Source organism: Charadrius vociferus, unplaced genomic scaffold (genome assembly GCF_000708025.1).
Source record: "Charadrius vociferus isolate BGI_N301 unplaced genomic scaffold, ASM70802v2 scaffold444, whole genome shotgun sequence".
In the NCBI taxonomy this organism is placed as follows: Eukaryota; Metazoa; Chordata; class Aves; order Charadriiformes; family Charadriidae; genus Charadrius; species Charadrius vociferus.
This window is the reverse complement of record NW_009648242.1, coordinates 2,193,937-2,205,222: the sequence shown is the minus strand read 5'-3', so window position 1 is coordinate 2,205,222 and position 11,286 is coordinate 2,193,937. Positions and strand designations below refer to the sequence as shown.

Below are 11,286 nucleotides of genomic sequence, written 5' to 3'. Positions count from 1 at the left end.
GCCCGGCTTCGCTGTGGGGTGCCCGTGTCCCCGTCCCCTGTCCCCCCGGCTTTACTCCGCCCGCTTTCTCAATCTCTGGTGGTTCCTCTTTGCTCAGATTGACTGAAGGAAACGAAAGGGCACCGTGCCCCGGGGCGTGGGGGAGCGTGTGTGGTTCACAGCGCCCCCTTCTCTTTGTTTCCAAATAATTTTGAGCCTTGAAATGCTTCCAGAGCTTAATTCGGTGACTAATCTGTAGCTGACAGCCTTCTTAGTGAATGGACTACTGAGCAGTCACTTTCTGCACCTCTACATTGGTCTGAAACGCCAGTGAACGGAAGTAAACTTCCTGCTGCTACCCCTGGGCTTTTGACATCAGTTTGCTAGGAAAGACTGAGAGCAGCTCTTGGGTTTTGTGGTTTTGTTTTTTTTTTTTCTTCTGTGGATCCCAGACTTGCATTTATTGTTGTGCAGAGAGAAGGGTTATTTCAATGGCAGGCAGGACTTGCAGGTCTGTTGGAGTTCTTGGAAGGAGTCAGCAGTGTAGTGCCTGTGGGTGTTGTGATCAACTTAGAGCTCTTAAAAAAAGCGAAAAAAAAAAAAACCAACCCACAAACCCCCCAAAACACTACCACCAAACTCGAACTATGCCGTAGTCTGTGGTGAACGGCTTGCAAAATAGAAAGCAAATGCCTAGTGGATTTCGAAGTGATTTTTGAAAACCAAGGGAGCAAAGTGAAGAGTCATCTGACATTTAATAATTAAAAAAAATTGTGAATTGTGGTCAAAACGGTAGAGCATTGTGAAAAGATTTTTGCAGTATTAAGGGACTGGATAATAAAGTGGGAGGTGAAATCAAATATTAAGTTATGGAGTAATGCACATAAAATGTGTGAATTATGCATGCATAATTTATGTGGAGAAAAATAATGGCTTCAAACGGAACTTTTATTATCCCAAAGGACTGATTAGCTGCAGTAGTTGCAAGCATTTATCCAAAATATCTGTTTAATGCTTTGTAGCAAGCAAATAGGCAAATCAAACATTAGAAGTTTAAAGTAAAATAGCAAATGACGTATTGAGACACAGGCAAATGGTAGATTCCTGTAGCAAACAGTGTATTTTCTTATAAAAGTACTATTTAAAAAAATTTTGGTTTCTTTTTAAAAAGATAGGATGGTGAGAGGTATGTAAGGATTTCTGCATGAAAAAACTCTAAATAGGTTAGATCTGTTTAGCCTGGAAAACAGATGACTAGAGGGAGGGTGATGGTTATAAAACTGAGTAGAATGAAAAAGGTGAACTGGGAATGGTTGTGAAATTTCATTGTTATAGAGGAATTGGAGTACATAAAGGTAAATGGTCAAGCAACAGGCTTAAAACAAAACGTTTTCTTTTACACAATGGGAAAATAAACTGTAAGTTCTTTAACATTAACAAATAATATTTTGAATGCTGAAACAGTTATCATTTAAAGTTCATGGAAGAAAGGTCAACATCTTTAAGCCATAGTACTAATACTCAGGTAAGGTAACTTCTGAAAAAACAGGACTGCAAGAGTATATGAGGGTGCACCTTGTATGCTTTTGCTGGTCTTGTGCTCTTTTCCTGTGTGTCCTGCACTGTCCGTTGTTACAGACTGAACAGTGACCTCAGTGGATATTTAGAGTGTGTTTTTCTTCAAGCTTCTGTATGCTCATTATGTGGTGTCTGGCCACTTTTCATCTTTTAGAACATGAAATGTGGTGCTTGCTAGGTTATTTATGTTTTTGGAGTATGTGTATGAGGTATTTGCTTACTTTCTTGCTGAAAGATTAAAATGATTTTGCAATGTGCTGTTCAAAATCAGAAATGAGGATCATATTCTCCAGGCCTTTCTGCTTTTGTCTGTATGTGACAAGTGAAATTGAAATGCTGAGGTTCTCTTTAACTTCGCCTGCTAACTTAAACATCTCTCTAGTGCTTTCTTGCTTAAAGCGAGTAAAAGTAATTAATAAATGACTATTTTTAAGTGGCTTATAAATACTTAGCAGTTTGGAGTTCTGTATTGTACATTCGACTCGGATTCAGTGAATACTTTGCTTTGAATCCTTCATTGTATTTTACTTTGAACAGTATCAAAGCTTCTAAAATGATTGCTAAAAGTCACCTAGATTTCAAAAGTACTGAACGCAGGAAGCTGACACATTTGCTGTTTGTTTGGGGTTTTTTTTGGGGGGAGGGGGTTTGAACTGTTACCCTGTTAGAAGTGATTCAGTAGGATTTGATAACGATTTACGGTATTTGTAGTGACTTTTTCAATCATACAGCATTTATTAATTAACAATGGTACACGTCTAGTTCTTGTGCCATGATCGTTAATGGAAAATATTCAAGGGAAATAGTGTCAAGACCGGTACTTGAAAAAAAACAAAACTGAGTACAAGCTACTTCCAAGTTAATTATCTGTGCCCATGATAGGCAGTTTCTTACTTATCTTCTCAACTATAGGTCCCTAGCCTTTACCGCCTGTTAGACTCCCGGGGAGACTGAGTGCTATGTATGATAGGATATGAGTAAATGCCAGACAGTGAGACATACAAATTAATGGACAAACCTGACACAAGAATAGCTGGATACAATCTTGAGTAAAATTAATCTGATGATAAGAATATTTTACAGCCGTCTGATGAGAGATATTGAAACAGCCTTATGAAAAGGACTTACAGGGTCAAGAGCCTAAAGAGCTGTAACTTGGATTTTGAGTGGCTTATAAAAGAACTCATGGTGTGAAAGCTGGCAGAGAACAATAGACTTAATTATCTGGGAGACATCCTAGGATCATGTGGATTTCTGCTGCTTATCACAAATATTATGTGAGAAGTGCTACCAAAAATTAAATAATGGGGGGGGGGAAGTGTAATTTTATCTTTTTTCTAAAGTGAATAGACAAAATTCAAAGCACGAACTATCAGAAGTCATTTGGACCAGTTCTTCAGCCATGTGAAAAGCAAATGTTTATGCCTGAATTAGGCATTTATGCCTATAAAAGTATTTTGAATTAATTACCTGATTTCTTTTTCTCCTAAACATTGCTGGATGCCTGCAACTGCTGCTTTCAAGGTTAATCTGAATTTGTTAGGAAGCAGAGAAGGCTTGCAACTAGCAACATCTCTATTTGTAAACTGGTCACATCTGACATAGAAACCATTGAGGGACTGCAATCATAGCAATTTTTCAGTTGCTCTTTTAAAAGTGGGACTAAGGTAACTTGCTTCTACTTCCCCCCCCCCGCCTTTTCTGATTTCCTTTCTCTGGTTTCCGTCTGGTGGTCTTTTTGCTGCTTTTGTGTATTCCATGTTCCCCTGCAGATGGGAGGAATTCATGCATAGTCAAGGATATAGAATGAGATAAAATACCAGCCAAGGTGAACTCTAAGTACTGCTTACTGCTGTGTATTTGTTTTATTTTCCCAATGCATGGAGCCATGTGAAATTGCAGAAGTGCCTTCAGTGGAACAGATGGAAGCATTCATCTCATTTGGCAAGAGAGGCTAATGATATGTGCTTTGAGAGATGTGACCTTAAAACAAAAATGGTATAACTCAATGTGCTTAAACAAGCGTGGTTTCCTTCACAAGTTGGAATTCAGTTGCAGATGGGAAAATATTTGAGCCTTAAATTCTACCTGAATAACTGTTGTTAAAACAGCTCTGTGATTATCTTAAATGAGCGGATCTTGTAGAATGCTTCAAAAGGTGAGGGAATTCATGCTGATTAGACCATCAATAAAGAGAACCTACCCTTAAATTTGAGGCTGAGTTTTGAAACTGTTATATATGGGAGATTGGAAGAGAGCGAGTTTCCTTGCAATCAGTCAGCAAGCAGCATGCTTGGTGGAGTGTTGCAGTAAATGGGACTGGGTTTATGGAGCTGTGCAGAACCAAGCACTGTGTCATCTGATGCCTTCTGTTATTCCAATATCAGAGTAGTGTATGCTTCCTTCAGTCTGATCTTCTCCATAGCAAAGCTATCCGCTAGGGCAGTCCGTTACCTACATCTTTAATGGCACAGCATTAAAGTGACTTGTCTGTGGTCACAGAAGGAATCTGACACAGAGCTCAGTAGAACCCTGTTCTCCCAAATCTCTGGTTAGCATTTAGAGCCCTGTGCTCTCCCCCCTGCTCCCCTCCCCCCCAGCTATAGCTGCTCAGGATTTTCTGTGATGGACACTTCAGCATTTGAATACAGGCAATGTTCACCTTGGTAATAACCCAGTTCTAAATTAGTCTTCATGTGCTGCAGTAGGAGCATCCTATTTTCAAATCAGTAGGGACACAGAGGTAAAATGATCTTGCAAGACTGCATAAAAGTCCAGAGTAGGGTCAGAAATAGAAGCCAGGTCTTCAGACTCTGTCTTGCGCCATTACTGTGTCACCTGCCTTCCTTTCTTGGTTTCATTTGTATTTCACATAAGAAAAATCAGATTGCTTTACTCCAGTACTCCATATTACCCCTGTGGGGTTTCTTTGATTTGTTTGGTCTTCCTGATTCAAATAGAGGGAAATGTGCTCCAACAAAGAAAACCCTTCCTCTGTTAGCTTTTGCATACAGGCTGGTATAAGGTGAATGAAATACATGGACCTGAGACTTGTACCCCTCACTTCTTGAGGGGGAATGATGTTTTAGTCAGACCACTTTGTTTCTTTCCTCTTTACAAAGACCTAAGAGCTAGTATGGGAAGTAACAGAAAATGTAGCTTTTGATGAAATATAGTCAAATCATAATATCTGTTTAACATCCTGATATTACATAGATGTTACACGCATCTATGTATGAGTCAGTAAAAGAGGCTTTGACTCATGGTCCCACCTTCACAAACACGGTGCTTCATAAGAGTGGTTGATATACTGATGGTGCAACGCCAAGTGTCTTTGGATAGCACCTGGCTGTGGCATTTTAAATGAGACGGCAGCTCCCAGCTTTTAGTGAATACTAAACTCTGCAAGGCTGGGAGCTGCTATTTTACCTAAGAGTGAAATACTGTCTGTGGTAGAGAGGATTTCCTGACTTTCTCTGGATTTGGGTATCTGCTATGCCAAGAGCTGGAGCCCCTGCTTTGCATTATGATGTACTGTTGGATCTGGCTTGCTTCTTTGAGAGGCAACTTCTTTCACCAATTAATGTAGAAATGTTATCTATATTACAGTCTGCATATCATCACTACTTGTTTGTGAGGTTGTATTGTGGGTGTGCTGTTTGACTTCCACAGGTTCAATTGAGCTAAGAAATTATTTGAGAAGGTAAATCAAATGGCTAAAGAAAATAAAGTAAGCACTGAAAGACTGATTCAAATCAAATATTTTGTGTGTGGTGAAGTTAAACCAGTAGGATTTCTTTGAGAGTGGCTTGCCTGAATACACTGGAAGCATTTAAGATGCAAACTGGTGGTGTCAGTTACCTGTCCAGGAAGAGCTCTACATCAAAATCTTTGCAAACCTAAACTGAGCTGCATAAAGACAAGAATGCACAGAAATGCCCATTTTCCTCTTTTGTGTATTTTAAATTATTTTTAAAAATACGCTGATTTTCCTCTTTTGTGTATTTTAAATTACTTTATTTTTAAAAATATGCTATTATGTAACTTACAGTTCTTCAGAATGGTATGATGTCAGGTGTTACCATTTTGCAATGGTCTTAAGAGGCTGCAAAATTAATAGAAAATGCATTGTCTTCTGATTCAGAAGTAACTCAGTATTGTGAATCTGCCTCCAGGCTTTGTCTGCTTGTAGTTTTGTTTAATGCTGTGTTTTGTTGATATTGTTGCTGGAGAGAGTTTCTCTTACCCAAAATAAGTTGTTCTTTGATAGTCTGGTTGTTTCCAAGGAAATTCTTGTTTGTTTAGTAACAGCGAGGTGACAGGGAGTCTCAGCTGAAGAGGTAGTCTTAACTTGATTCAGACAAGTGTTTTTGTTTTGGGAATTATTTTTTTTTTGACTTCCCATCCATGCTGGCTCTGTACTAGAGCAAGTGAAAGAAAGAAATCTTTCTACTTTGATTACCTTATACCTAAATGTCTCTGGCACAGGCTAGGAGATCTTGGGAGGTTTTGAAACTAGTTTTCAAGCCTGACTATCCTCCCACTATTATCATTGGGTAAGCCTGTTATAATTTTCTTTTCAGTGCACTGTATTAGGGTTTGTTTCACCTGTCTATTATCATTGGTCTGGTTGTTTGTTGACTGTAACCAGTCTTGTTGGCTGATTATTTACAGTTGTCTTTGTCCTTTTGAGCTAGAGAGTTCTAAAGTCTGTTTATGGTGGTCAGTATTTTGGATAGTCAAATTATTGTGCTCTAACTCTGTCGAAATATAGGAAAAAAATTAATGTTGCTTTTCTTGAGTGTCCGCAAATGAACTGTGAATGTTCTTTAGTATTTCTTTCTCCCCCCAAAAAATATTAATTCTGTGTGTTAAGTGATAGATTCTTTTTGCAGTGATAGAGGAAGCATGTGGTCCATTTTATCTAGCCTAAGTTAAAATACCTCACTTAATGGAATAATTATTTGTACCAAATATATTCAAGTTATGCTTCTGTAAAATGCCCTATAACTCTCTCTTAGGTTGGCCATGAATATTTCTGCCTCCCCCCACAGTGTTCTCTGGAAGAAATGTCTGTTTTACAGTAATTCAATTTGCAGGTGGTTTAGGTAGGATTTTAAATAAACAAACAATAAACCCAACCAACCACACAAAAACCTAACTTAAACAAAAAAACCTAACAAAACCTGTAGCTGAGATTTCTTCCCCACACACATACACTTAGGCAGACTTAGCAGAACATACACCACATGCTTTCCATGCAGTTCTAAGTCTAGAGTCCCCAATTTTGTCTCTGCCAACAAATTGTGGAATAGAAGACATTTTAAAATGGCTTGTGATATTCTGCATAGGTCTCAGTTATTGCAAGTCTCGCAATATTTCATGCATTTTCTTTCCCATGTGGACTAGAAATGATCATGGGTTTTAGAAATTTGATTACTCTTTAATGAGGTTTAGACCCATGAGAAGAATGGATTGATTTACCATCTTCAGAAGGCACAAAGCATTGTTGGTCCCAGAGACTTGAAATACCCCTCAATGGACAAAATTTTCAAAAAGTAGCAATTTCAGTTTTTACCTGAAGATATGAAAGAAAAAAAGACACCAAAACCAGATATCTGCCATTGAGGTGTTAGGGTTTTTTTTTTTCTAGGTGCAGGGGGATTTAATGCATTTGTGGGATGTCAGAGTCAATTTAATCACAAGTCACTTAAAGGTTTAGGTATTAATGGAGAAGGAAATGCTTGGTGTAGGCTTTAGGAATTAATTTAGATCATAAAAGACTGTCATATAAAAGCTTTCCTCCAAATCTCCTCAGCAGCAGAGAAGTTATGGCAATTAAAAGTCTGCAGGATGTGAAAAGTATTCCAGGAGGGAGAGAAGGGTGGGATCTTGTTTCGTCCTAAGCAATGGCTTCCTAGTATTGGCATGACTCCGACTACAGAAGAGGAAGAAAAATAGTGGTGCTGTGGTTACACAATTGCTACTTGTTAGTGCTTCTTTCTCTTCCCTAATACACCCCTGTTGTCCATGCTCAGAATTCTGTTTGCTGACAGCTGTGTCATTGGGAGGGTATGTTTCCCTAGTGGAATGTTTGCACAGGTCAGCAGTTTAGGCTTGGATAGCAAGGCCTTCTGAACAGAGAATGGGAATATTAATTTAGAGCTTTACGCAAGACAGATGGTTTTTGGTGTTGCAAATGATGCTTATATAGCATATGTTTTCAAATAGCTGTTTAAACTTTATTCTACTTAACTGTGTATTTCACAGAGAAGTTACATTCCTGTTCTATGTATGGTGAAACTTGACTGGTTACCTAGAGGGAAAGGGATATTGCTCGTTCTCAGCTGGGTAAACTCCAGTCTCTCTTGACCTAAATGCTTAGATAAGAAAGGTCTTTTAAAAGGAAGATTGTGGTTTCAGTTGAGATATATTTATGTCTGTTTTTTTAAAATCCTTGGCTACCTGTTATATAGAAACACTTATACAAGAGAGAGGAGGAGCTGGATCTTCAATATATTTTTCAAGAGATATTCTAGAAATGTGACCATCTCAACTCTTTATTTGCATAGTTTTAGGACCCAGAATATTTTCGGAGTGGAGCAGAACACAAATTTACCGGAGAATGTTAATTTTACTTTAATGGCGTTTCGGCATGGTGAGGGGATGCCTTGAATTTGGGGGGTGTGGTCTATTAGTGAACATAATAAGGAAGACCTGCATTTCAGAATAAGATTTATTATAAAACATGGTATTAATTTCAAGATCTCCACAAGTGTGCTTAATAGTGATTATGTAATGCAGCTTTTAAAATGAGGTTTTCAGAACTATGTGTTTACTGAATGAGGGTAGAAACCCTAGTGCTACCTTTTTACAGTGCCTGTGTAACAAATCCTGAGCCCTTGTTTTAGGTATAACCACAGAAATTTGTTTTCTCCTGACAGTTAAAACCTTTATCTGTGTGATGGTGATCACCCACTTACTGCTTGCTGTGGCAGTACAAATTGGAATGCTTAGGTCCTTGCCTGGAGCGTAAATGTTTGCTTCCAGATGAGGGCAAACTTTATCAAGTCGAATGGGTATTTATAGGACTGTAGAAAGGAGTGGATATGTTGTGGACAGGTGTTGGGGTTGAGAGTTGGCAATTAGGAAATGGGAGCTGATCAAATTTTTGTCTCACTTACCTGGTGTACTTTGCCTGACTATCAATTTGTATGAAGTAATTAAGAAGTACCTTTTTTCTTTCTCCTGCAGGCTGGTACGTGGTCTGGCAATTGTTTTTGTCTAAATTCAAATTCCTGAGAGAATTGATAGGTGATACGGGGTCCCAACAGGGAGACAACGAGCCTTCAGAGACTGAAGCTGAACAGGAGACTCCACCCTCACCCCAGAGAGGTAGACAGAAATCTGCTCGACAGCGAAGGGCACCTACAGAAGACACAACTTAAAGTACTCCATTGAACTTCTGACTAACTATGAATGGTTAAGCACCTCTGCACTGTGTCATTCAGTGGTTTGATCTTATTGAAAAACTGACTTAAGAGGTAATATTAATACCTGGGGACCTTCTGAACTGCCAATGTATGCTACTTCGGTAGAGGTTCAGGGAGGGCTTCAGCAGCAAGCCATAGAATACTGAAAGAAAGGAGGGGTGGAGAGAAATCTCCATCAGAAAAATGCTGAGCTGCTGTAGTTCCTGTCTCTGTACACAGATTTAAAAGAGGTCCTGGACCATAGGCTTAGCCTTTGCATTAGTCTGAACATAGTAAACATTTCAGATTCGAAATGGTTTCTAAATTATTTTTTTCTTTACAGCACTGTAACTGCATATAGTGAAATTGAGTTTTATTTCCTTAACTACATGAGTATATATTTTTTCTTCAACCGAGAGAATGCATGTGAACTTGAAAAATGGTTGAAAGAATATCTTGTTTTAGAAAGTATTCTAAAGTGAGATTTTAGTTATGTTCTTATATATATAAAAAGTATAACTGAAATATGAAAAATCAATATTAGATGCACATGATTTGGAGGTTTTTATTATCTCCTTTAAAAAAAAAGGTAAAAAAGGAATCGGGTGGTAAGACCTGTTTTCTTGGGTTTGGTATAAGAAGGGTTACAGGTTAAACAGTCCTGCTAGGTTTCTGTAAGTTTTTCCTGAACCTTTTACTCAAAGTCCAACTTGTGTTGGAGAGGGGTAAGGTGCCTAGGTTATGTACGAACTGTTTAGTATTCTGAAGTGTATCTTGGCTTTTTGGATACTAAGCAATTCTCGTGTTCACTTTGTACACCTTTACATCAGGTATGTGGTACCTGACATAACTTCTTTCCTGGAATCAGTTAAGGCATTCTCACCAACTTGGTAAATGTCACTGTAACACTTCAATAGTGTTATAGCAATGAATTTGGTACCTCGTGTTTGCTGGAGGACTTACTGATTTTTACCAGTAATAAGCAGTTGCTCCTGTTTTCTTTGAGGGTGAGTTATACAGCTATTTTGACATTGCACTTCAGAATGAAGAGTTCTACTTCTGTTTATTTAGCAACTAGGAAGACTGATGCATGAGCTCTTTGGGAAGAGGAGGAACATGCACATACCACCTCTGTGTGTATGAGGGGTAACTACCAACACGTCTTGTCACAAACAGCTTCAGTTTTCTCTCAAAGCTTGGATATGTGGTGGTGTTTGGATCAATGTTCCCCGTATAAAAACTTTTAAACGGGACTACAGAATTGGTCTCGTACTTTCAGCTGTTAAGAAATTTAAACCTATGACTCCCAAACTTGTGATTTGGTTCATTTATATGGCTAAAAGCAGCAAAATTTAGCTTTTTCGTCAAGTAGGTCTACATGTAGGAAAAGAGCACTCTTTTAGTGCCTTTAAGTTTTGTCATGTGAGTACTGCTCAGAAGCTAATGAGAACATTCACTTCATAAGATTATTTGGATGTTTCAGTATTAAAATATATACGATCAGCCCTGACCTTCTTTTGGAGTCTAAAAGTCTTTGTTTTGTTTACTAGCACGTATATATAAGCAATCTTTGTATTACAGGGTTACATTTTCAAGCAGGTTTAGGCAGTACTATGCACGTATCCTTTAAGTACGTGGAGAAATATTGATAGTCTCCTTCCTCTATCCTGTCTGCTTGCAATGGAATGCCTAATGATTTTTAATTAGTAAAACTCGCACTTATTCAAACTGAGCAAAAGCAATCACATTTTATTTCCTGCTGCTTTCAGTTGTTTGCCTTGCACAACTTAGACACAAGAATATTGTGACATTGTCTTTTCACATGATGAGACTTGCAGTTTATCAGGGCTAACCAAGTACTGGTGTATTTTTCTTAAGAAATATCTTTAGCATCTTTGTCTTGAGCTTTGCTAACATAGGCTTGCAAATAAAGTTTTTTTTTTAATTTTTTTTGATACTGACATAGAATATTGACACTCCGCTGCACTTCACTTTTACCTAGACTTTAGCACACAGAAGATGGCAAAAGGCTGATGCTTGTAGTATCCCTGGCTGAGATGAGTAACAGTTAGCTTAGTCTCTGCTTCCAGTAGCTGTGAAGAAATGTGAAGTTACAGCAATATACATAGCCAGTCAGGGTAGCTCTAAAGGTGCAAGAATCAAGACTCTGGAGCAAGTTAATGAAGGAAAAATCCATGTGGGTTTGAATGCTGACACTGATCAAATATGCAATAAGATGGATGTGGAACCTCTGGGT

General features: G+C 38.3%; 1 protein-coding gene across 1 annotated transcript; it reads left to right on the top strand.

The window, feature by feature from the left end:
- Positions 1–8,199: 8,199 nt before the first annotated feature.
- SMIM13 (small integral membrane protein 13) lies at positions 8,200–9,005 on the top strand. Its single transcript, XM_009884198.1, has 2 exons — positions 8,200–8,215; positions 8,812–9,005. The coding sequence occupies exons 1-2, from the start codon at positions 8,200–8,202 to the stop codon at positions 9,003–9,005; spliced, it is 210 nt and encodes a 69-aa protein (XP_009882500.1).
- The last annotated feature ends 2,281 nt before the right edge of the window (positions 9,006–11,286 follow it).